This window comes from Pseudochaenichthys georgianus, chromosome 23, assembly GCF_902827115.2.
Source record: "Pseudochaenichthys georgianus chromosome 23, fPseGeo1.2, whole genome shotgun sequence".
In the NCBI taxonomy this organism is placed as follows: Eukaryota; Metazoa; Chordata; class Actinopteri; order Perciformes; family Channichthyidae; genus Pseudochaenichthys; species Pseudochaenichthys georgianus.
This window is the reverse complement of record NC_047525.1, coordinates 8138355-8166121: the sequence shown is the minus strand read 5'-3', so window position 1 is coordinate 8166121 and position 27767 is coordinate 8138355. Positions and strand designations below refer to the sequence as shown.

Genomic DNA, 27767 nt, shown 5'->3' with positions numbered 1-27767 from the left:
GTGTGTGTGTGTGTGTGTGTGTGTGTGTGTGTGTGCACGTGTGTGTGTGACCCTGAACGCCCTCCAGCAGAACAGATCGATCATTCTATCAATCACTCCTCTGCCCCCAATGGATCCTGTAGTCCCCCCCCCCCCCCGCTCACACTGAAACCTATTGTGTCTCGTTGCTAGCCAAAAGTGACGAATAATTCCAGCTGCGTCCGTTTTTCATCTCGAGTCACCTTTCCACTCGGCACACAGCATGAATCCTCTTAATTAGTGCAGTTTAGTATAAATTCCAATGATAAATTTGAGGGGAAAAGGTTTCTTGGCGAAACGACACGGCTGATTAATCTCACAAAAACCAAAGGTGAATTAATTTCCTGCAGAAACCCCATCATTCTCCCCACTGGCGATCTCTCAGGGTGTCAGCCCTGTCTTCAACACTTAAGGCATCGGCATAATATCCGTGCATTTTCCGAGGTGCAAACAAGAATTATGAAACAAGCCTTCTTAATTCCGATCTGGCAATGAGCCGAATGTGTTGTCCTTCTCTTGTATTTCTCTAAAGACATATGCTTCACCAGATGCAGAGTGTTATCCTGCCTTGTCTCTACTTTATTAACACACTTTATAGCCTATCATAAAAGATAAGGTTGTAAGCTTTAATTAAACTGAGGGTTTAAAGTGCAGATCACCACTAATTTATTCTGAAGTTTAACTACAAATCTTACCCTTTAGTTGAAAGGTTTCACAAGAAATACACTTTTATGGATGTATTTGTTTGATTGTCATGTGTCAAGGAAGAGCATGGACTTGATAGCTAATTTCCTTTCTGACAAGGTAAATCCTTATGGCAGATTGTGCTAACTAATTAGCATAACATACCTCATTAAGGTGTTGGTGTGTGTATGTGTGTGCAAGTCGTCTGTCAGGAGCACAGAAGGAGGTCTCACTTAAAAGAGTTTTAGATGGTGAGCAAGATGTCAGTGTTTCTGTGCACACAGCGAGCTGATGGGAAGGAGTCCGTTTGGCAGCTGAATCGCCGGCAGGCTGAAGCAACATGCCAACAATATGGGCTGTCACCTGCCAAAGCCTGACCGGTCAGTTTATATTTATCTCTGAGACCTAACCAGTGTTTACTATCCAATCAGCTTCACCACTAAAAGGATGATTCAGTCAGGACTCAGGAGGGCAGATTTCTACTTACGACAACCCTTTAAAGTACTACTGTTGAAGCAAGAAAACGTATACTGTGTCAGTCCTTCTCTGCTAAAACAGTTCAGCTAAATTTAAAACTACAATTATGAGAACGCAGCAGAGTGGTTGTTATGCTAATTGTGATGCATTCAAATGCATATTGGCACTCAGGGGACAAAGTCTTTGATTAAAGACATTGTTATTCAAGACATTGTGTGTCTTGGATGATATTCCAGGAATGTGGTTTTATATATACACATTATGTTTGTTAAAAGGGAAATGGTTTTAAGGGAAACTGTTCAGTTACAGTTGGATACTTGATACCTTGCCGGAAATTACATTATTTAGAAAGTTATAATTGCAAACAGCAGTTTTCGATCTGTACATTTCACTGGTGTAAGGAAATGCATCCTCATGTCTCTGTGACTGAGGTATTATACCCAGTGCTCACTCTGTTCAGACTGATACTTGTACTTGTTTACACACACACACACACACACACACACACACACACACACACACACACACACACACACACACACACACACACACACACACACACACACACACACACACACACACACACACACACACACACACACACACACACACACACACACACACACACACACACACACACACACACACCACACACACACACACTGTTGATAAAACAACACTGCAGCTATCTCCATTTGCAAGTGGAGTTCATGGAGGCAGTTTCTCTTCAACACTTGGTAAAATGATTTGGATGTGATCCCAAAACCCTTGAGTAAACTTCAAACTGTGGCATCCAACTGTGAACATCAATTTGTGCAACATAAGTTGTGTCAAGTGCAAACAGATACTGTGTCTTGGGATGTTTTCCTCATCCTCGCAAGCTCTGACTGTCAAATGCAGACATGTTATGAATGAGTATGAGCCTTTCTATGTACACACACAGTTCGCTTCAGTTTGGTTTCAAAGTGGACTCTTGAAAATACACAAAACACACAGCAGCTATGTTGAAGGTAACATCTTCCTGCAGCTTGAGTGTCCTTGTTTATAGTTCTCCTGCTGTGCCATTCTCCATGCTAGAATACTCTAATAATGCTTTCCTTCCCTTTATTAGGTTTCTGGTCCCTGTGTGTCCACCGCAGCAGTTCTCAGTTCCGCTGCAAAGCAGAAAGTATAACCAGAGGCCCCTATGGAGCTGTAAGAGGAACAACTCCAGCACGCTGCAGCAGGAGATAGCTCACAGTCGTAATTGAAAGGCAGTGGCCATCCCCACCTTCAGCTCCTTCCATGAATGATTATATATCTGACTTGGTGACCCTGAATTCAACCCCCTATAGTCCCTCATCCCCATGGTGCCTCCTTAAAGACTTGCAAGACTGACCACTGACCAGACTACCAGGGTGAGTTTCCGACCTCCGTAGGGTCCTTATTAAATGTGACAGTGGAGTCCTCAAAACCCTCTCAGTTGAAAACATCCAACTTTGTTCTGCCCTACAGAACATACACCGTGTTAGATTGTAACACCACTGATGTGCAATATACCCTCGTGCAATTCACGCTTTATTGTTTATTCCAATGTATCTACAATCTGAAAACAGTACTGGCTACCTCTTTAATTTGATATGTTGTTCAAAAACGCAGATATATATATATATATGCATAAAACTTGTTTTACCATGATGCATTTATCTGCTATTTGTTTTTGTCCTACTTGTGTTTTTGTATTATTAATAACGTATGCATACTTAGTTATCTTACTTTTTGTATATGTAAGTATATTCTCTTTACTTTTTCTGCACTAGACTTCCGCTGCTGGACAAAGAAGGGATTCTGATTGTGATTCTGAGGGTTCGCTGTGGTTTCACGCTTCCTAACTGATCAGATGAAGCTCCACAGAGCGGACAGGTACAAATCAAGAGCAAGCATTGCTTCAATTGACTACAATGAGTTATTGTAGAGGCTCAGGCAGGTGCCCTTTTCTGAGCTGACCCCTGTGACTCAGAGGCTTGAATTACTCTCAGCAGAAAGAGCGGCGCAAATGAAATATCAATGATTGCACTTTGTCTGTCAGGTTCAGCGTGTGAAATAGGGTTTCATTACATCCTGAAGTGGAGGCCGTGCACAAAGAGGCGAAGAGTTGGCCTTTTTATCTGGAAATCAGGCCTTGTTTGTTGGCGGTCGGAAACCCTCAATCCTTCAGGATGACAGAATACACTCGCTTTGATAGGAAAGAGAGGTACGTGTAGGGTGTTAGCAAAGTTTAATTGCAGCAGTTTGCGTCCAAAATTGCTATAACTTAGTTGAACCAAGACACTTGCAATACATATACACATTTCTTGATTTAGAGTTGATTTGACTTTCTGATGACCGATTTCCATTGCGAATGTATGTCCATAAAACCACTTGGAAATCATAGAAAACAGTCGCTTTACATATATAACTAACCCTAACCCTAACCCAAACCTCAATAACTTGCCTGAGTTGTATTACATTTGTAATGTGTTCAAAGTAATCCAGCGACAGTTGTCTATACATCCATGTGAACATGGGTTGCCAGAAACTGACCATGATCAAAATCGATTATTCGGCAGCCCTGGCGAATAATAATCGATTATTCGACCGACCCCTCCCCCCCCCCCCGCCCCCCGCGAAAAAAAAAAAAGGAATTCCGTTGTTTTCTTTACTGTAACATGTTTAACAGTACAAACAACAAACAAGCATGTCATCACAACGACGTGGCCTTGAAGTGAAGTTGGTAATGGTAATATTACTATTATTAGCATATATATTTTTTTATTTATATATATTTTGGTTGAAACTAAGCCATAAAAAAAAAAAAATACATAAATAATAAAAAAAATATATATAAAAAAAAAAATCGATTTTTAAAAATAATATTCGATTATGGAGACTGTAGCGAATATTCGAATAATCGAATAATCGCTGGCATCCCTAATGTGAACATGGACTGGCTTATCTAAAGCCAGTTGAGTAGCACTTGAAATGTTTTGGCTCTATGAAACCTGATGTACTTATATGATTCTGTTTTCTTCAAGTTTGTATCTTCTTGCTCGAACGCACTTATTGTAAGTCGCTTTGGATAAAAGCGTCAGCTAAATGCAATGTAATGTAACATTGCAAACAAGAACTGCTAATAGCTAATTCGGCAAACTTTAAACCATTCCAATTTCTAAAAGAACTGTAAACTACTAATACAACAGTGCTCATGTTGCAGGCCACAGCATTCTACTCTCTGCTCACTTCCTCCAAAACATTGTGGAAACTTTAGTCGTGCATTTACAGAAACATGGGCGCATTATTATCCCCCAATATAAGTCTGACAATCTTTGAATTCTTGTAACTCAGACATTTTCTCTATCCATTCATATACGGATATATGAGATTGAAGAGGAAAATCAAAAAAGCCTAAAATTGATGTAAATAATGTTAATCTATGGATTTCACTGCTGTTGTGGTGGTGTGCAGACTGGTGTGTGTTTTCCCAGCGTATATAAGTAATCTAATGTAGACTGTGTGTACAGTAGTGACACACACACACACACACACACACACACACACACACACACACACACACACACACACACACACACACACACACACACACACACACACACACACACACACACACGCACACGCACACACAGAAAGACAGGGAGCTATGTTCTGATCACTGCCAAGCCAAAGCATGCAACATGATAAGATAACAGTTTTTTTTCACATGAACACAGATGCATTACATGTGTCAACAAGGAGGCTCACCAGGTTCCAGCATGGGAAAGACCCTACAGTACACACACCAATGCATTATGGTATTTGTTTTACATTGCATAGTTACACTTTTGTTACATGGTAATACTCATACATGACTCTTTCAAGCTTAACGTGAGCACAGTGGAGAGACAAGCCCGAATGAAGTGACCATGAATGATGATGGATGCGATGAGGTGTGGGTGCCATGTGGAGCTGTGTCGCTGTGATGTGATGTGGTGATGCCACGTGAGTAAATGACCAACAAATCACTGACAACAATGCGGAAATACGGAAATCAACGACGGCTTTCAAAAAGAGATAAGACGCAACACGAACAACAAGAACGAAAAAGACAAAACCACAAGCTGCTTTCTGTCTCGGCCCCAGAGAATCCTGCTTTGAAGTGGTGCGCTTCAGAGAACGGTGAGTTAGCAAAGCCCTTCTGTTGTGAACTTTGTTTGTACCTTTAGCTAATGGTCCCTATGCCCAAAGCAATCACAAAGCACAGCAGCGCCAAACAGCTTTTATCGAGCAAGCTGCTGAACGACCATCGATTCACGACTTTTGGCTTTTCAATTTCCCCTCTGTCTTTGACTTTATGTGAGTATCTCCTGTTCAACTTCTACCACTGTCTATGAATGTATGACATAGAGGCATTAAGGGACTTTTGTGACAACACATACTGTAAGAGACTTGGGTTTTGAGTCAGTCAACACCGGAGAAATGATCTGGTAAAGCAAACAAAGCAAATAAAAAGAGTTCCCTGCTCTCCATTCAACCCTACATGTATGTGTCCTTCCGTCTGTCCATGTGGCTGACTCAGCACAGCCCTCTGAGGGGTTTAAAGTGTGATTTGGTTTGCTTCTTGCTCTGCCACTTATTCTTTCCAGCACCGCAGGGTCTATGGTTTGCCATCAATATGTGTTCGCCAATCTGCTATGTTCTGCCAAGCTCATACAATGCGTGAGTAGCGGTCGACAAAATAAAAAACGATTATTGGACGGGTTGCTTAATTGCTACTGCTGCCTGATGAATGCCATCATTATTAGTGAAACTCTGGTGGTCCATTATTAAATACAAGCAGGAGGCAAACACAATTGTGTGTGGTCAATTCTGCTTCTACCTTATCAAAGGCGATTATTATTTATTTTTGTTCTTGCCAATCTAATCTTTTAATACCTGACGAACTTCCAATTCAACTCTAGATGTTTCCACTCACAAAGATGTGGTGCAAAGGCATATTAGATGTATTACAGGAGCTTATTTCTTAGACATCGTATGCAAGTGTACACAGTTTGATTTCCAATTGGCCAGTATCAGCTCCGTCACTGTCATGTGGCAATCTGACATAAAGAGATGACAACATAATCGCCTTGCTTTGCTGACTAAACTCAATGTAATATTATTCCAATAACTCACCAAGGACTTGACCATTATCCAGGAAATGGGATCTGGAAGTGATTGATTTGGATATTATTTATCTTTATCTGACACCTCTGTGGAAATAACGGCCTCATAATCACTCAGGAAACAATCCCACAGCCTCAACCGGACCCAAAACCCAAGCTGATATAACAGTCTCCCTCTTATTGGCGTATAATGATCATGGAGGTTAGGAATTCAGATTGTCCCTGAAAGTGACCTGAAGCATTTACAACCACTTCAAGGTACAGAAACCTCTGCTGGGGTAGTTGTGTTGCCTAAAGGAGCTACGGCCGCACCGCTACTAACAGGATGCATGGCAAGTGGCTGCAATTGCAATGTACAAACAATACAAATTAAACTGTTCATAAGGAAATAAATAATAAATATAAATAATAATATAAGTAAACAACTTAATATTTGTGCAGGTGTTTAAAGGATGCGGAGGTCTTACCTGGGGACACAGGCAGTAGAGGTCTCCCCCTCATGGGCCTCGGGGGCGGGACAGCAGAACTGGTGAAGCACTGTTTGGTTGCTGCGGGAAAAGAGATAGAAAATATTAAAACAACGTAAAGTCATGATCTGTTCTTCATTCTTCATATTTTAAATTCCATCCCTTGGGATCAACTAGAATTGGGTGCAGTTGATTTGACTCTACAGTCAGCCTTCACTGTGCCTCCTGGCTGTAGCCGGTTTGACCAATAGTCTGTCTTCTGACTCATTCTTGCATTAGCCCTTGTGTTTTTGTCAGCCCAGTGTCGGTTAGTTTGGCAAACAGAAGATAATGGCTGCCTGGATTTGAGCCATGGACCTCTTTGGTGCCAGATGTACAGTACAGCCGTATCAATGAATGTAAGTACAGCCAGATATATTTTAACCATCATGTCAAAGACCAACGATCAATTACATTCTCTAGTCACCACTGCCATTGATGATTGCCAGATTTGTTCATTAAGATTTAACTTGTTTTTAAGGCATGATTTGATACTATAATAGTTTAGTTTAGTTTAGTTTAGTCAATTTATTGAACATGTCAGAAACAAAACAAATATATAACAATAATATATTCTCCTTTTTTTTTTTTTTTTTCACTCAGATTAATAATTATAACAAAGTACCAAAAAAAATAATAATAACAAACAAAAAAAAACAATAATAATAATAATAATTTTCAGATAGTCTCTGTTCATGTTCAACAGGGGCAAGAAGAAGCTTAAAACACTTTTCTGGTCCTACCCCCTCTAACATATATTTTTCTTATAAAACATTAGGTCATCGTCATCAGCGACATGTTTGTCTTGTTAATCTTTTCTTTTTTTTTTACAAAACAATCAGAAATAAATTACGAATTAAGTTTCAAATGTGTTCAGATCTCATGACAGCTCTGTGGTCACTGCTCACTTGTTTGGTTTTGACATGCTGTGCAGTTTGAAAGTTGTTGTTTTCACTCATTGGTCAAATGATTCTCTATGTATTAGGCCCACAAACCAAGCAGAACAGGTAGCCGTAAATGGGGCTTAGGGGTGTTGATTATGCCTATACAAAACCAAACACAATTATCACCTCCTCGTGAAAGGGTGGCATTTAGTAGGCTGAAAGTGTGTGCAGCTAAGAGAGTTAGAAGAACACATAATGTCTTCATTGGGATAAGAACACAGAAAGGATTTTCATGAACCCTATTGCGTTTGAAGCTAACCAGTAGATGTGAACATAACTGTTTTTTTTACATATATAAATATATGTTTGTTCTCAAGATAAAGTGTTACAGCTGGTCACATAATATAAATGTAAAGTGCAATGTGTGTGTAGCCTTACAACTAAACTATGAACCGTGTCTCGACAGATGGAGTTTGTACATAGAATGATTACAAATTCAGATGAAGTGAAAGGCCATTACATGTGCACTGCTTTGGATTGCTGTCTGTCTTTGCTCAGTTTAATGATATAAAGACAGAAGTAGAGACAGTGTGTTATCACCATGGAGATAAACAAAGAGACACACACCACGGACAGAGACAGAGACGTTGATGTTGTTAAAAAAATGTTTCTGTAAAGTGTGTTCCCGTGAATAATAAAACTAAGTACATTTGGCTACAGGGCTGCCTGTCTTTAGGATTTGCTGATCAATCATGTTGTCAATTAAATGTTGGAATATGGTCAAATATATTCATTTTGCTATGATATATTATAATGAAAAACAGCACATCTTTACATTCAGTGAGCTGGAACCAGAGGGGTTTTTGCTTGATAAACCACTTAAACAATTAATCAATTCCTCCCTTCCAGCATGTTTACCATACAACTCACACAAATGTTAAGGTTGCACTTTAAGAAGTATGAAGAAGAGGTTATTTTGAGCACTTCTATCAACAAAAACAGATTATCTTTAAATAAATGTCCCCGTAGTTTGGCTGCTAAAAAACATTATCGACATTCCCCTTTTCTTCTGGAACAAACTGGTGACTGAAATGTAGCGGAGAAAGAGAGAGGTTGTAAAATGTTAACGTGCATGTGAGAAGGCCTGACCGCTTCACGTTCCTCCTCCATCATCCTCTCTTTCAACCTGGTCGCTGCCTCACATTCCTCACGTTCCCTTAATCCATCTCGTTCTCCAGCATCATCCCCTCCCCCCACTCTTCCTCTCATCTGCCCCCTTTTACACTGATTTTCCATCCATCCTCTCTACAACTCCCCACCCCCCCCCCCCCTGCTCTGGGTCCTGCAGGCACGGTGTGTGCAAGAGGGCTATTTGCTAAATTACTCTTGCTGTCAGAAGATGTATCCAGTAAAGAATTAGCAGCTTCCATATGCCGTGTCCTTATCCATGGACTAAGGACACAGGGAAGGATGGAGAGAAGAGAGTTCAGACATGAAATGAGAATGTAAGGCCTGTACAGTGAACTCAGCAGTAACCACCCCTGGATTACTTATCGCCTCCCTGTTGCCTTTCCATCTTCTGACATGTAGGCAAACTCTCTGCCCTCCTCACCCTCTGCTTTTCTTTCTGTTTGTCCTCCGGGAAAAGAGGAGATGTATGTCTTCTTGTATACGTCTTTCAAGAAGGCTGGTTCACTTCAAGATGACTTCAATCTGTTCTTTCCGCAACAGTTTATTGCAAGATACAAAAGGTCCTTTGAAAAGTTAGAATTTCTTGGATAAGCAGACTCTAAAGGTCTCTTATTGGACCGCTCTGTAAAGACTGAGAAAGAAAAAGCAAGATGAGCTTTAAAGGAAGGTTGGGGGGTCTTTGACAGCAACAGTAGACAATACAAGGAGGGCATGACAGCAAATTAATTCCCATTGTTAACGGCTCCTCTAATTGTGTTCGCTGTAACGACCATGACACCGCTGTGGCCGTTTTTAATAGGTCGAGAACACAGGCGGTCTCTGAGGGGATGCAGATTAGTGCCAGCGTTGCAAACAACTGAGCCTCTTGCTGCTGCAGATAGAGGCTGTATCTTCTGCAGGACAAGGTGTAAAAACAACTAGGTTAATAGACTCAGGGTGTTTCTCAATGTCGAGTACGCTTACTTGGTAGCACATGTCTTCCGAGTCACTTGCTTCAGAAGCGAGGCAAGAATACTTCCTGGCATTCGGAAAACAAAGAGTGGAACAGGCGAGCAAGTGTGCAGGTGTGTGTCATATGAGAGGCCCCGTCTTACATTTCTCCGCCACAGATTTGGGGATATTGGTCCGTGCGCAAAGCATTGTGGGGATTTTAAGACCGCGTAGTCTACACATGTGTAGCCTAGAAATTTCTCGCTACAAAGTATGCCGGGCTCGGTAGAATTCCAAGTATGCTGGACATTGGAAAAGTCCTTCAGCGGCACTTGATGACGTAGTATGCTTGACATAGTGGCTCTGGAGCAGCTTTTACCCACAGCCACGCCCTGTCCTAAGGTAACAAAATGCACACTAGCGTCTCTAAAGATCACTAGATAAGATATTATATATGTTGGTGTTTGTTCTAAAATCAGTTTAGAAAGTGTAAAATCTATCTTGCAGTCACTTCTCTTATAGTTGCTTGGCAATGAGGTGAGGACGAGACTCCAGAATATGTCCGTATGTATTACTTTCGTACTTTATGCTAAGCTAGGCTAACAAGATACTCCATGTAGCCCCACGTCCATCAAATCGATATGAGCTTCTAATCAACTTTACAATTGCATTTTCTAAATAATGACTACTTCTAGTTGGGGTAACTTCGCTAACATCCCACTCTGACATGTTCCTGATATTACGTGCGGACTGATTGACAATATGATTTATGAATAAAGAAAGAACAATTTTGGACAGCAAAACCTGCTGAGTCATCCTTTTCTTGACATGGCGTTTAAAAGAAGGAGAGCTCATTTGAATTGAATTGAATCAATAAGTGTTATTGGCGAAAAGGAGAAGCGTCCAGCTGGTTAGAAGATGTACGAATGACATTCATCCTCCTGTGTGCAATAAAAGCTTCATGGTCACATCTGAGATTTGAGATAAAGATCCTCACAGGGGAGTATTCTGGGATGCAAAGAGAGAGATATCTTTCTATCTTTTTATGCACCTTTCCTTTGATTCATAACCGTCCATCTGTTCCTGCTTTGATCTCTGCCTTCCCAATGTTCTCTCTTTTTTTGCCATCTTTCTGCTCATCTTTACTATTGCCTCTTTCTTTCCCTTTATAAACAATTTGCAGGCATTTTATAGCCATTTTGGTTTATGAGGGGACCTTTTAAAAGCCACAGCTGCGCCACAGAGATAGCACGTACACGACCAAGCCAGCATAAAAGTCAACAATCATGTCCTGTATCATAAAACTGCTCATGTTTCAAATTTCACTGACATGATAAGACAAGGAGCAATCATTTCCTAATTATTCTTTGAATCGTTTTGACGACAATGTTCGGGAAATACTGTCTCCAGATCATTTACGACACTACAAACCCTTGCCTCCAGTTTCCAACACCTCCCTCAAAATGTTGGATCAATACAAATGCTGAAGATTAAACCAAAATCGCATGACCTGTTTCCGATCTTCCACACCATTGACTCAGTTCCCCTCGTGGCCTAAGCCCGCTAAAACCACCTATAAAAATCTATAAGCTTTTATAAGCTCTTCAACACACTGGGTCTGTTTGAAGCAGAGTGTAATCTGCACACCATGGTTTCATTGTATTTTGTTTTAACTTCTCGTGTCTAATTTGTTTGTCGATGCGCTCCTCCTTGTGTTGAACTCAGTTTTACTGTGTCAATATCTCTACGGATGGTTCTGCTCGGCTCAAGGCAGAAAAAGATTTTTGCACACTGAAGTGATACTGTTAGAATCGTTGGACAGAGAAAGAGAGGGAAACAAATCTTACAATAATTGAGGGGGGGAAAGCAGCTGTCAACATGTTCTCACATTGCGATAACATGCAGCGCCTGAAGGCCAAACATGGTAAATAAAAATATGATTGACCTTGGAGGATGCAAACATATGAACTAAAGTGGTTCAGCTGAGGACTGTAAGGCTGCATGGCTGCTGGCTAAACAAGGGATGTTCTTGTTTGCTGCCATTCTTTTATTTGAATGTTTGTTTGATGCAACATTTTGTAGTAACTGTATTTTACAGTCAAGGTCAAAGTCAAATCAAGAACAGAGAAAAAAAAACTATAAATATAATTGTAAAGTGGGTTAAAAGGAATTGCTTCTTTTGAGAATTGCTTGAAAACGATGTTCTGCGTATACGTATTCCACATCTAGAAACAGTAACAAAAATAACAAGGTACTCTTTATAACAGTCCTTGAGATAAATGTAAGTTGGCTAATAAAAAATACATGTCATCTCATCTCAAGTACAACTACGAAGAGTACTATGATCATGTTAATTACAAATAAAAATGGTAATCTTGCAGTACTTCACTTCCATTTGGCAAATTGGGAGTCGTTATAATTGCCAGTGTATCACTTTACAAGCTAAAAGTGTGTAAGGCTTTTGGAGAGAAACACATTCAACAAAAATACACATGTGCTGTGTCTCTGTGAGGTTAAAATGATGTATTCCACATCACTGTGCGGTGGATTATCAGGCCAAAAATACCCTTGAATTAAATCAGATGACTTTTGAACAAGGACTGCACCAATCTTGCACACACAGAGAGATACTCTGAAAAACGGTATCATTCCCTTTACACACACACGCAATCATATAACAAAAAGCTTCCTTGAAAGGTTTACGTCAGTGCGGACTCTCAGGTGTCCCAAGAGGCTTAGCTCGCTTTCTGCAGAACCGAGAGAGCTGGAGACGGACGAGAGAGCCAGAGCAGTTTCCCCAGGAGAACGCTAACAACAAAGAAGGGAAAATGTCCTTGTATTTGATCCCTTTAAAAGAAACTCCTGACGGTGCCAGTGTCAGGAGAGCTGCAACATTTGAGCTCTATTCACACTTTCTTTCTCATTGTGGCCTACTTGACTCCTCTGCCGCACTTGATAGTAAATAGGAAACCGTTTCACCGTTAAGCTTTATGCTGCGTCATGTCTGTCTGAACACAACCAGCCTCCTCCTTTTCAGATCACAGCTATGACACGAAAGCTGGGGACAAATTTGACTTTGAGTCCTCACTAACACTAAGAAAGTGGATCACATCACTCCAGTTCTGAAGTCTTTACACTGGCTTCCTGTGTGTCAAAGAATAGATTTCAAAATACTGCTGCTGGTTTATAAAGCACTGAATGGTTTAGGCCCACAATACATTTCTGACCTCCTGCTAAATGATGAACCATCCAGATCTCTCAGGTCTTCAGGCACTGGTCAGCTTTCTGTCCCCAGAGTCAGAACTAAACATGGAGAAGCAGCGTTCAGTTATTATGCTCCAAATATCTGGAACACACTCCCAGAAACCTGCAGGTCCGCTGCAACTCTTACTACTTTTAAATCCAGGCTGAAGACTTATCTTTTTGTCGCTGCTTTTAATTAATATATTTACATCTTACACTGCACTGTAACTGTTATTCATGTACCTTTGTTATTCATGTTTTATTATCTTTGCTTTTTAATGACTGTTTTTAAATACCATTTTATAATATGTTTGTTAATGGTCTTAATGACTTTCATTTTTGTAAAGCCCTATGACTTGCCGTGTGTTGAAAGGTGCTAATAAACTTGCCTTGCCTTCAGAGCGCAAGAGGAGGAAATGTGATGCACTGCAAATATCAATAGTCCCATACATTTTGGGATATGTCATCAGAAACATTCGTTTAGTGAAAGCAATATCTAAAATATCAACGAAGATTTAATATCCCCCCATACAAATCTAAGAAAAAGGAGCTTTCTAGGCTCCCAGCTGTTGGTTCCCCCTCTTTAAAACTTAAAAGAGAAGCCTTTGACAGCGGAGCCAGAACAAGGGGAGAGGGAGAGGGGGGGGACAGGAGTGAGGCATTTTCTGGTGTCGGAGAGAAAGCTCTGTCACCTGAAGGGCCTGTTTTCCAGGTCTCAGGCTCGAAAATGACATTCCCAGAACAAATGACTATAACTTCACTTCTAAAAGGGGTAAATTAATGATCTTTTTTCTAAAAGCAATGATAAACCTGTGAGTTAGATGTAGAAGAGTCAGAATCAATATAGATTTGTGTTATTTTAAAAAGATTACTGATAGTGAAAACCACCCTGGAATGATGGGATAGTAGACTAAAAGCTTTAGGAATCCAAACTATAACATATAATAAGTACCCTGTATCAAGATTGATGCAAAATAAGTGAAAATGTACCTTTTTAGAGACATTTAGCACAACAAAAGTTGAAAACACTTCTGGGGTCATTTGGGTGGATTTTCCATATCTCTGGCCCCCCTTGGTCGATGTTGATGATTGACATCTCTTTTTAACCGTTAGAGCCAATGGGATCGAGGGGAAGTTCCACATACACACACACGTTACCAAATAAGGAGTGAGGGTGACGCGTAGCCAGAATACCCAAAACAGGAAGCTGTCATACACTCTGGAAGCTATCATTAGCAGCTAATATGAAAACTCAGTTTTTGACATAAAAATTAAATTATGGATTATCAAAAAAAAATTCAAAGTGACACAGAAACATTGGATTAAAGGTGGGGTAGGTAAGTTTCAGAAACCGGCTCAAGATACACTTTTTGTTATATTCCATGGAAAGCTCTTAACATCCCGATAGCAATGAATATCTTAAGTGCTTTGACAAAAGATCCATAAAAAAATGTCATCTGTGGAAGCCGTAGTACTGTAAAAAGTATGACCAATCATTTTAGCCGGCCCGGCTAAAATAACTGGATGGCCTACCTGCCTGTCAGCCTTCCATCTGTGCACAAACCGCACAAACTTACGTCGTGCCCTCATTGGTCATGTGCGCGTTTGTGTGTGTTGGAGGAGGGGCTCTGTAAGGAAGTGGCAGATTTTTTCCGGTTGTGTATTTTCAAATTCTAGCGATCTCGAGCTGGTTTCTCCAAAATTACCTATCCACCTTTAACCTATGGATTAAGCTTCAGCCGCGTTTTTCTCGTTTTAATGCCATTGAACACAACTTTTTAACAGAATAACAGCAAAAGGTGAGCATATCTCCTTTTTTTGCTACCTAAAGCTACGTCGTGTGTTGTCTGGTTTTGCTTCCCCTGTCGCGGACATTGCTGATAGTGTCTTAATATGGTCAGCCAGCTCTTTCTCCATGTTCTCATTGAATACTCGTTTGGCGACTGCTGTTCTTTCATAGCCTGGCTTTGTTACTTCTCCTATTTTTTTCTTATCCATATATCTTTTTATGGTCATCCTGCAGATCTTCATCTCCTTTCCAACCTGACGTATGGTCTTCCCCTGTTGCACCTCTTTCACTGCTCTTTCCAACTCCTCAAGGGGAGTTGAAACCCTGTCTGTCTTCCTTTTGTATTTGCGTGGCATGATGGATTTTGGTATGAAATTAAGAATGTCACATCGTTTTAGTGATCAAATGTAAGAATACAATGTACAATAACAATAAAATAAAATAATATATAGTAAATAATCATAAATTGGGGTAAGTTGTGCCACTGGCACAACTTACCCCAGGCCCTTTGGCACAAATCACCCCAAGCCCACCATTTTGAAAAAAATGCATCCCCCAGCTGTTTTGAGCTAGCATCATGCTAACTGTATAGACTCATGGTGTAGCTTACTAAAGCACTAAAATATGTGTGAACTGTTCTCAAAGTTGTCTAAATTATTCAAACACAGCAATCACTTTGGAGGGCAAAAAAATTGTTTTTTGAACTTAAATGTGCTTACCTCTCAAGCCATGTGTCTCCCTTCTTTGCAGGATGATTGAAATGGATGCATCTCCAAAAATATGTGGTCACATGACCAACTTCTTCTATGGTTTTCTAGATAACAGGGGTGGCAATACTTGCCCCTTGGCACAAATTACCTCACTCTCCCCTACTTATATTTCTAGAATCTGTGGAATCTCAGCTTGCTAGCAAAGCTTGATTGTGCAGATCTGATAAGTATATCGATCGATTTATACCTAGAGTTCTGTGTTAAGTGCGTTAGCATTCTTTCGCTCAGGGCTCATTTAGACACTGCTTGTGAGACTTGTGTTTTGTTTCGGTAAAAATCAATCAATCAATGTTTATTTATATAGCCCAATATCACAAATGTTACATTTGTCTCAGTGGACTTCACGGTTGGTTCATATCATCAGTTAGCTTAGTTTATTCCCATTAAGTGAGTATGACACATTCATAGTTTATTATATTTTAAGAAGCCCTGAGACCTGTGGCGCCGCCAGGGATGTTGGGCCCCATGAAAAGATGTCACATTGGTTAATTCAAAAATGTTTTCTTAATGTTCTAAAATTGTTTGGGCCCCTGTCAGTCACGGGCCCTTAGAATCGCCCTAACTTTTCACCCCCTTACGGCGCCCCAGCCTGAGACACAGTTTTGTGAAAATCAACATGTTTTATAGTGTGACAGGGTCCCCAGGGCTGAACTGTTAAACTGCAGGATACGTTTTCTTTACTAACTAAAGAGTTAGCTTGCAAACATCATTAGAAAGTTAATCCCACCAATTATTCTGACACTCATTTAAAATGCAGCTAATATGTGCGGTTATTAGGCGTAACAACGATGGAAAATGTAAAAATAGCCTTCATTTAGCTCACTTATAGCTAGTTTTAATGTGAGTTGCAGAGGCAATCTTGAAAGAATTCTGTCATGTTCTTTGATTGAGGGGGTTCAAGACTGACACTATTTAGATTCAATTCTACTTTGTTACAATTGTTCTTCATGCACATTTTCATCGAATACGTTCACATGCATCTCAATTAGGGTTTTACCACAGTTTGAGACCGATGCCTCTTGCCAGTTAACGGCTTTGGGCTTAGTACACGTGCCAAAAAAATGCTAAAAGGCGGAGATGCATGCCCAAAAGAAAAGCACACGTTCCTGATTTGAAGGAGTCACATGTATATTCTTAATAATAATGAAAAGGTGGATACCAACAAGTGTTTGGATATGCACAAATAATTCATACATTTCAACCAAACCTTAAAACTTAAAGCACATACTTGTTAGACCAAGGTAGCACCAAGGTAGCACCTTAACAAAAGCCAAGGGGCGGTGGTGGCGAAGTCGATAGGGACTTGGCTTGGCAAGGTCCCGGCAAGACCAAGTGCACCGTTCCCTACACTGCTCCCCGGGCACCGTTCAAAATGGCAGCACACTGCTCCTAACACAGGATGGGTCAAATGCAGAGAAACAATTTCCCCACGGGGATTAATAAAGTATATCAAATCAAAATGCTTAAATAATTGTATCATGTAATCAGAACTATGGGGGTGAAAAAGTTTGCCACTGTGACATTAAACTTCTCTAAAGGCTAAATGCAATTTGTGGCAGGAAAAGAAAGAAAGAAGGATGCATCACTAATTCTCCCACGAAAGCAGCAGTTTCTCCTATTGTCTCTTCAGCTGGTACCTCCACTATTGAGCAGTCTCAGCCGCTCATATCGAGCACCAACACCATCGCTGTGTTGCTGCGGGGCCATCTGCTGAACACTTGGCAGTGTGTCAAATTCCACAGATATTTCCCAAGCTTCACACTGATGCTTGACATCTATCAAAATTATATGGTTGTCATCTATCAGATGGGGCTGGCGCTGATGAGGAAAATCCCATCAACCAGATGAGTAACAACAATCATACATCTCTGCTGAAGGAAATAATTTTCATTTATCCATTAAAGGAAGAGCAGAAATTGAGTTTGGGATAGTCTACTTTTTCTGCACAAGTTATAAAGTAACAAAAAAGAGGAGGATTGTAGGCTGATGATGGGAGAGGCATGACAAAAGAAAGAAAGTTTGCTTTCAACATCAAACATGTTACAATACCTTCTTTATTCTATTTCCCGCACGTACACTATGACTCATTCAGGATTCATGTCCTGCTTTTTTCATCTGCTTCTTGCTTTAAAGTTTACACTTCTACCGACATCACTGGAAGAGTCATCAGCTCCTCTTTCTGGCACTGCGTACAAGATGATGTAATCCTGGCACAGAGGGGCCGACATACTGGGCGGTGATCACGTCACCAAAGTGCAGGGGAAGGGCAAAAACATGTAATGCTCATCTGAATGTGAAGACTATGTGGCATATTCAAATGCAAGTTAATGTTTTAACAGTTTTATAATTTCTACCTATGGCCTCCAGGAACATATTAAAACCGTCATACCAACGAACACCTATGGATGCAACAAAAAAAGCAGGAAAACACACATAACCATGTTCAAAAAAGACTAATATATGTGAAAGGAGAGCCATGAAGGAATGTGTGTCACGGCCGGGTGTAAAGAATACAAATGAATGATCACGTATGAGGGCAGAACGGGATGCATCCCCTGTTATGTCTCCTGCACAGTGCAATAAATCACGGCTGATGATTTTGAGGCTTTGTGCGATGTGTTGAGAAGACCAGGAAAGCCAATTGGACATGCGGTGCCTGTTCCGATCAGCTCTGCAATGCCTCGCAGCCGCAGGTGGAAGGCTCTGAACATTACTCTGGGTCCTACAGTTAACCATACCTGACATTTCCCTAGGCAACAGCGTGCCTGTGCATGGCTGTGTTTGAGTTTCTTTCAGTATACACTGCAACAGTGGATAGGGATTGTGTTGAGTAGAGAGGATTGCTCGACAAACTACAACGATAGATTACTCAAAATGTTCCTCAAAATGTTCAGCCATAATTTCACCGCTAGCCCAAATCTCATTGGACAACTGCTGCACATGGTGCAAAACAATTAGGATTGTCTGGTGAGGGATTTTCAGGCCTAAGCTCCCGAGAGGTGAAATCTTTGTGACAGATGGGCTAGACATTTTTTCCATAACTCCACACTGTGCCTTCTTCCAAATATCCTTTCTCCCTGAGCTGCAGAGGTCATTGGATTACTGACCAATGAGAGCTGTGGCACAGCATTATCTGCCTATAAGGAATCCCTCCATGTGACCAACATTGGTGTAACACAATCTTAGATGATGCATCACTTTCAGCCACCTGTAAGTGTTATCCTATGGTCAACACATCTGCTTCATTGTAACACCTGATATGCTAACTGCCAGCTAATAGCACATTTTGTGTTGAAAGACAAAACACGTTGAAATGCAATTCAGAGCCATTAAAGGGGGGGGGGGGGGGGTGAGGAGTGTTTTATCACGTGCTACATTTATCACATTTGCGTGTTTTTTTTATTACCTCAATGAAAAGTGGTGCCATTATTAAACTGTATTAATGGTAAGCAGCTGTTTAAGTGTCTAGCTCCTTCAAATATACTGCCAAAGCTTCCCTTTTATGTAAACCTTGAGTGATTTGTTTTGATCACAAATTGAAGCGTTATCTACATCATTTTCTGTAAATATTATAATAAAAGTTTAAGGATTTAGAGACATTTTAAAAGGATTTGATAATGATTTGTGTATCAGATATGGAATCAGATTGAGGAACGGTAGATGAAAACACTTATATCATCCCTGTTTGCATTCACATGAAATATGTAGATTGCATACCAATGACACACACTGCTGATTGCTCATTTCGCCTACTGCTCATTTGCATAAAGCAGACACGCAATGCAACAATAAGATGTGTGAATAATTTCCCTCCAACCATGAAGAGGGCGAGTCTCTCGACAGTGTAGGATGACTCACAGCAGAAACATGGTACTATACAAAGCCGTCGTGAGGATGTGCAATATTTACATATAAAAGATGGTGTCATCTGTGGCATCTGGAAGTGTCAAGGACGAGGATGACACGTCTGTGTTTCCGTGAGTCGGCATGGTGCCCAAGTAACAGAGGACTGCCAGTAGGAAGCAATGTTTGAAAAAATAATCAACGTTGAGCCAAACTTTCATTTTGATTGATTGGGATTCATAGAGGCAGAGGACATGGTAAAACAAAGTTTGTACTCTGTTTTGTCCTTAAGCCATATTTGTGTATCTGTCTACCTATTTAGCTTGTCTATCATTATTTATTTTTTTATAACGTTATTCTATAGTGATCTTCTTCTGGTTTTGGACAAAATATCTGGCAACCTGAAAGACGCAGCAAGGCAGCCAAAACTGAACTATCAATCAAAAGCTTCTGGCCAGAACTGACACACACATTAGTTCACAGATTCACAGCAATCCATTTGGATGGACTGTTTTCCTGTCAGCGGGATTAAGGAAAAACTGCTGCCTGATTCTCATGAAACCTGGTGGAAGTGGATATCAAAAACCAAGGAAGAATCACAGGAAGCCTCTGTTAACAACGTGTAGTTTAAATCAAATTCAACTCATGTTGTAATTAGCATATTTGTTGTTAAACACACCATTAACACACAACATTGGGAACATTTCTAACTTGGAAAGCATTTGAAATCATTGCTCTTCTGGAGGTCTGCGCTCTCATAGTGCCATTCTAGTTGCCTGTATTTTAAATTGAGTCTTAAAAAGAGATGTTTGTGTTTGTAATTGTTTCCACATATGGGTTATTGTAAATGCAAAGATAATGAGTAGAACATACAGTATGTATCGATACTTCCTACGGTTAAATCGAATTGGACCATCACTGAAGCCCATCAGAAGTGTCAAGTAAGCCAAAGCGTAAGCAACATACACTAACTACTTTAATGACAATACAGAAAACCATCCCATATATCCACTTACAACAGCTGTTCTCTTGTCCGTTTACCTCCCAAACACAACACACACTCCTCACCACACGGCTGGCACGGGTGGATTACCGACTGTCTTTTGCCTTGCTCAACTTGTGCATGAAAACAGCTAATATTCTACCGGGGACTCGGGAATCAACCGGCAGCTATATCCTCTGAGAAATGAAGCAATTTAAAAGCACTACGCACCAAATGTGATATTCATGATTTGGATTCCAGCAGCAGCCGAGCCAAGCCACCCTGTCATAACCGTGCAGACGTGACTCCCATTCAGACGGAGGGGAGGGGGAGTGAAGTAAAGAGCAGGGGGGAGAGGAGATTCCAGCTCTCCAGAAATGGTGGCAGGAGGCGAAATAAAGAAGAGGACAGGGAGAACTAATGTCCATTTGAAGTCATTACATCCATCATCCAGCCATCTATCTATCGAGGCAGAGATTGTACTTTTCTACGAGGCTCTAGATAAAGGACATTGTTAAAAGGAAAAGGTCAATTTACCAAAATCGCAAATAATGTGTATTTTTCTCACTGCGTTTTGCTTTGCAGTTTCACGGTGTTATTGTTTTGTTGTACCCTCATTAATTCAGTTTCCAGCAGCCGACAGCTGTTTTCAGCTAAAAGCTCCTTATGATATCCACTCGACATGACCTGCCCGGCAACAGCAGGACGACTGTATTTGAAAAAATGTCTGTTACTTTCGGTTGATGATGAGTATGAGCTTTAAAAAAGATTGTGTTTCCATTGGTTTCCACATTTGGGTTATAGTACATTTCCACCGTTTGCAAAGATAAAGAGAAGAACATTTGTATTTATTAGATATGGTGATATCACTGGACTCTACGAAACCATTACCTTAGCCCATCAGAGGTGTCAAGTAGGTAAAGCATAAGCAAGTTAAATTCTTAATTACCATACAGCAACTACTTTAATGAAAAAGACAGAAAAGCATCCCATATATCCACTTACAACAGCTGTTCTCTTGTATATTTCTATATTGAAAAATTGTCTGTTAGTTTTGGTTAAAGACGAGCCCAGTGTGGACCAGCTAGCCACACAACTGTAAGGTTTTTAAAGTCTAACATATTTGGACAAAGGTTAATGTAACGTGTAACAAACACATTGCTCCAACAGAGAGTGGCTAATATTTAGTAGAAAGGCCTTGTTCCTTGAGATAAAAGATAGCGTGGCTTTAAGATAACGATCACTGGTGATCAGTACCTGAAGATCAAGGCCATAGTTGCTGGCTAAGCTGCAGGCTCATTGATCTGAGAGCATCAGAACAAGGAGACACTGCAGCATCCAGCCGGGTCACTCTGTAATGTATGCTAGGATGTATGTGTGCTCAACCCTCCCCCAGCATGTGAGATGGCATACATACTGAGCTCCAGCTGGTACGAGGCCAGCAGGAGGAAAACGAGGGCATGGCGGGCGCATTGGGAGTCACGGCCAATGCGGAAAAACATGCGGGCTGCCAGGTGGCATGAGGCATGTTCGGGTTTGTGTGCATTAGTGAGTGTTTTGTGTGTAAGAGCAAGAGCTTAAAATATCTGTGAGAGTGTGGGAGGCAGGGAAGAAGCACCTGGAGCTATACGAGAACCCTGGGATATCCACCTTCAGAAAAGGGATGTCTGCCTATCAGACACGCACGTGCCTCTACACACATTTAAAAAAAACACTAAGGCCCATTCCCAAACCGCCCCCTACCCCTCCGTTTGCGAGGGTCCGACATATTAAGGGCTGTTCCAAAGCAACGAGTGTGGAGCGGTGTGGAGGGGGAGTGGGCTATCAATCCCTCAAACAGCGAGTCTGCAGCGGTGCTGACTTAAGACCGGTCTCTACCTGACCGGAGTCACGCTGTGTGTGTCCGTCGGGAAACAAGCTGTTAAAAAGTAGTTCCAGCAAACATCCACTGATAAACTGCGATGTTAACAACCTCATGATGACCTCATATGTTTTTAACTTAGGATCGTACCTGTGTTTAGTCTAGAAACAGGTATACATGTGCATTTTATTATATAGTTGTGTATATTTACAGACCGTTGCAAAAACTAAGAAGCTTATAAACATCAGGTTTAAAACTAAAAGAGCTTTGAAACACAATGAAAGATGTTTGGAGTTTTATTTGAGTTATTAATTTAAACTTGTTGTCTAAGAGATGCTGATTTGAAACCGTTGTTACATACAGTTACGGCACTTCCTGTTTCTGCCGGAGAGAGGGGAGGCCGTCCCAAAGCTTGCTGCTGTATTTACTCCCTCCATCTGACAGGAGGGAGCCTCGTTGAGCTGTGAGTGTGGCTACAGACGGAGTTCACTCGTCACGGAGGGGTAGGGTCGAGGGAGTGGTTTGGGATTGGGCCTATGACTACCCTTATTATCAGTCTTCCTGACTCCAAACTTCACATTCTCAAAATGTAACACATACACACCTCCAAGTGTAGACATACTGTAGGACCAAAGATTAGGTGGACTGAAAGCCAGCAAATGTCAACGTTTCAGTTTTAGATAACGGTGAAAAGAGATGAGGACAGTAAAGTAGGCTAGGATCAATACGATAGGTGGACATCTGTATAATTTAAATTCAACGATAGTGAGAAAACATGAAAGATTGAGTATGAGCGGGAGATGACAGGGAGAGGAGGAAGCGAGACGAGTAGACAGGATTACTTAAGACTTCCCTCAGATCATACAAGCCCCTTAAGAATCTTTCTCAGACTGGGAAACACACTTGCAAAACATCAGGAGCAAAATACATGGAATCAACTTTACAGCCACGTTTGCTGCTCGAAGCTTAAGGTGCATTCGCATGCAACTTGATGAGATGAGGAATGAAAGATGTGAGTGAGCAGGCATTTCATTTGTAATTTAAAGCTTTGCAAATGGATTTGTTGCTTCATTTCAATCAAGCAAAAATACACATAAGCTGTTGGAATGGTGAACGGTAATGTTGGATATGCAGTCCATCCTAGTATTCCGAGATACTTGCTGTTTGCCTTATCTCCTTTTATCACTATTTACCCAAAAAAATCTATCAATATTATCGTCCTACATGTAAGCCTCATTGTAATGTGCTTGCTGAAAGTTAGATGAGAAGCTCGACACCACTTGCATGTGTGTAATCTAAATATGAAAGTACTACTCGCCACTATGCTAACTTATCTTAGCACAAAGACAGGGAACAGGGTAATAACTAGCCGGACTCCGTGCACTGTTTACGTTATGTACTGATTTGTTATAACAGTACGAAAATCAAATTGTAAAAGAGACACATTTCTGGTTCACTGTCATATTTCAATGTGGATTGCAGACACCAGCTTTTTAGAAACAGTCAAATCAGTGATAAATATATAAACAAATACACACACAGCCCTTATTAGTATGTCTGTGATGTGTCCCTGTCATCCTCCCGTTAATTGAAATGTATTATTCCTCCTGCGGCACTGACAGCACAGATACACCATCTTGTGTGACCAGGATCAATGTTCTAAATGGAAATTACAATGCCGCTTCACGTCTCCTGCTTTTTATGTGTCACTGTATTCCCGTTAAGCAAAATAAAAGTTTACAGTACTCTCCCTTCTTTGAGTTTTTTTTCATATTTATGTCAATGTTAATCAATCTGCAGGACTTTCAGGGGGCATGGTTGCTGAATCACTAAGGAACCCACGTATGGAATCCCCCTACTATTTGTTACTATTTTAGAAAAACATTTGCACACAAATAATATTTACTTAAATGTTTGGAAGTGTGCAGTAGACCCCTGGACGCGCATCATGTCTCCCTTTCAAATAATGTGTTCTGGTGTAACATAACTTTAAGTAAAGCTTTTGCATCAATATAACACTTATTGGGTATGTTGGGTTTAGAAGCTGTGGATTTTGGTTACATTTGATTTCCTTGTGACTGAAGCCTGCTGGGAGGGGCTACATGTTTAAAAGGGGCTGCCCTGGTCAACTCCAATACAGTAGATGGCCACCTGCCATAAAACCATAAAAGGAAGAAGAAGAAGAAGCTGCTACAGAGCAGGTAAGAGTAAGACCTCATGAGTCATTGAGGAACTCGTTTTTGTGATAAATCAGGTCGGCATAGTTTTTCCAAATATGCCTGTGTCTCTGAAGAGTTTGAAATAGTACCCGATTACACCCCTGCTGACATTTAATTTGTACCTCTCATATTTAGTGTGTGTTGTTTGCCCATGTCTGGCTGGGTCAATCCACCTAAACGCAGTTCTGTTTTACTTCCATGCTAATGTTTTATATTCCTGACCCATGTTTTTTAGGAATTATGTCTTAATGGCACGATGAATCAATCTGGATTAACAGAAACAATGCAAATGCAGCCTAGTGGGACAGATGGGGCTCAGCGCGGTGTGTTTTGTGTGTGTGTGTGTGTGTGTGCGTGCGTGCGTGCGTGTGTGTGTGTGTGTGTGTGTGTGCGTACGTACGTACGTACGTACGTACGTGCGTGCGTGCGTGTGTGTGTGTGTGTGTGTGTGTGTGTGTGTGTGTGTGCGTGCGTGCGTGCGTGCGTGCGTGCGCGCACGTACGTACGTGCGTGTGTGTGTGTGTGTGTGTGTGTGTGTGTGTGTGTGTGTGTGTGTGTGTGTGTGTGTGTGTGTGTGTGTGTGTGTGTGGTGTGTGTTGTGTGTGTGTGTGTGTGTGTGTGTGTGTGTGTGTGGCTCTGGCACAGGCAGGCATGTGACCTTGATAGTGGCTACCATTCAGCTCATTCGACCAACAGCCACAAACTAAAAAATTATCCGGAAAAGTAACAAACCCTGATGGTAGCTTAATTATGAAAAGATATGCTCCATAACAGGGAACAAAGACACTAAATAACAGAATCTTGATGCCACCAACCGTGTTTGAAACCAGGAATCTGACACTGACTTGAAACATACCTTCATCAAACAGATCAAGGCTTATTAGTCACTCTCACGAGGCTGTAAGGTTGAAAATATCTTTCTGTCTTTGTTGTTATTACTCCATCTGTGTTCCTGCAGTGTTACATCCGTTAGTGTGTGCCTTAATAAGGAAAACACGAGAGTCTGCACAATCAAAAGTCGTTTTTTTATGTGTGAATGTACAATCATCTTCCTCAAGGTCAATGATATGCCTTCATGAAAAATAAAACTCACTAACTATAAAGTGTGTGTTTATAATGCCACCACGCTCCCTTGCACCTGTGAAAACACGACCTCAGCAAGCCTCAAACAGATGCATTTCAAAATAGCTTATAACACATTCAAGGTGTACAAGTGAGCACAGCAACCTCACCGGAACAAACGACTAATCCAAAGGGCAAAGTCAGGATGACCTGCTGAGGGCATGGTTTAAATAAAGTCCTGTTTCATTACAAATCATCAAAAATACTCCAACATGGAGTCCCACCCAGTAGTGACAATCTACCTTGGTGCAGAATTAACAAACCAAAAGTTTTAAAATGCCAGCCTTGGTCTTAAAATCAATAACCATTAGGCGTTCCATTGATTTACCGGGGCAACAACTGAATACATTTTAAAGTATTTAAAGTGTATTCACTTTATTCTGAGTGAATAAACGTGAAAACACAGGAGTAGCTTGAATTACCTGTCAGGAAATTAAGCCTCAGGGGGTGTGGAGTTAATCAAAGGTAAATCCAGCACAGGCCTCATGCAGCGATACTATTTAACGTCTTCTTTACAATCTTAACTGTATTGCATCTGTTGAAAATGTCTCCAAAATGTCACCTGACCTCACATGGGAAATAACAGGCTGTGGTGTTTAATCTCATGGACCTTCAGGGTACTACAGTGTTATTCCAAGCACATTTGCTATATTTAGACAAGAAAAGTATCCATATTATTAGGGTCACTGAATAAAATATGAAATAATGTATGTATTTTGTGAGTCAGGAGAAGCCTAAATAGCAATTGCTAAAGGGCATCTCTGTTGTGGAGACGAAAATCCAACAAGTTAAAAGGGATTTGCTGCATTTTCATATTTTATGTGAATAGTTATGTCTATTTTATCAGGAGAAATCGATCAGAATTCACAGTAAATGTTTCGTTAACATTAGTTTTGTAGTGCACAGCATGTAAGCTACTTACTCCGTTTTCCTCGCCAGCCCGACGGAGCGGCAGAGAGTGGTGGGAGTCTGCGGAACCAGGGACTTACAGCAGGGGCTCCTCTTGTCCTCCTCCACGGAGTCCGGGCTGGCTTGGCTCGTTTTGGGCGACTGTGGTAAGGTGGGGACGAGCTGGAGCTGCTGGGGGTGGTGGGCGGTCGGTGCGGGAGGGATGGGATGCTGCTGAGGCTGGGCCGACAGACCGGGGATCTGCTGCTGCTGCTGCTGCTGCTGCTGCTGCGGCGGCGGCGGCGGCGGCGGCGGCTGCGGCTGCTGCTGCGCCTGCTGCGCCTGCTGGCCGAGGTGAGCCGCAGCCTTGTTGCTCACCGGGTGCAGATGGAGGTTGGCGGGTGCCTGGGGACTGGCGCTGCGGTGTGTCGGGTGGTGGTGATGGTGGTGATGTTGAGGGGGCTGCTGGACGTAGTGGTGGGGGTCCCTCAAATTTCGGTTCTCTCCTATCAGGTCCTCCACCTTTCGCTCGAGTTCGTCGATGCGTTGGCGCTGCGTCTGGATCAGGCTCTGCTGGTTCTGCACGATAGTGGTGAGCTCCTTCAGGTAAAGAACGGCTTTCATGGGATTATCCAGCAGGCTCTCCATTACTGACTATAAACGTGGCCGTGTGCCCAGGTATGGTGACTTCTTCTTCAGCTGCTTGTGGCGCTGCGAACCGTCGATGGGCCCTCTGAACGGTGCGTAACCGGAATGCTCTGGCGGCCGTCTGACGCCTCAGTACGCTCTGCTTGGGTTGGGTAGTCTCTCTCTCCCTCTCTCACTCTCACTCTCTCACTCTCTGTCTCCCTCTCTCTCCCCCTCTCTCTCAGAAATGGTGCTGATGCAAGGAGGGCTCAGCATCGGGGGCGGGGTCGTAGTGGTGACGTCAACACGCATAGAGAACAGTAAATCTGTTATGCACGTTTTACACACCGTGGTTAATTGTGTTTTTTTTGTATAACTTCCATATCTATCTAATACCATGGAAGGCTTGTGTAAAACATCGAGACTTTTCAGTAAAAACTAAATCAGTTTAACTTTATGTTACGTGCCGTGTTGTGTTTGTGTTCCCCCCCCCCCCCTCTCCCCCTGATTGTCTCTCTCCAGGTGCAGCCTCTCCCTGTTCCTAATCACTAATCAG

General features: G+C 41.5%; 1 protein-coding gene across 2 annotated transcripts in view; it reads right to left on the bottom strand.

Annotated features, from left to right (window-relative positions):
* iqsec3a (IQ motif and Sec7 domain ArfGEF 3a) overlaps positions 1-27352 on the bottom strand; it is a 113365-nt gene extending 86013 nt beyond the window's left edge. The window contains exons 1-2 of one of the 2 annotated variants that reach the window (XM_034075036.2): positions 26619-27352; positions 6824-6904 (exon numbers count right to left, since the gene is read on the bottom strand). In XM_034075036.2, the coding sequence (XP_033930927.1) occupies positions 6824-6904; positions 26619-27232 (695 nt within the window). In that variant the 5' untranslated portion in view covers positions 27233-27352. Of the gene's footprint in view, positions 1-6823; positions 6905-26618 lie in introns of those variants that run through there. The other variant, XM_034075037.2, reaches the window with a different exon arrangement.
* Positions 27353-27767: the final 415 nt, after the last annotated feature.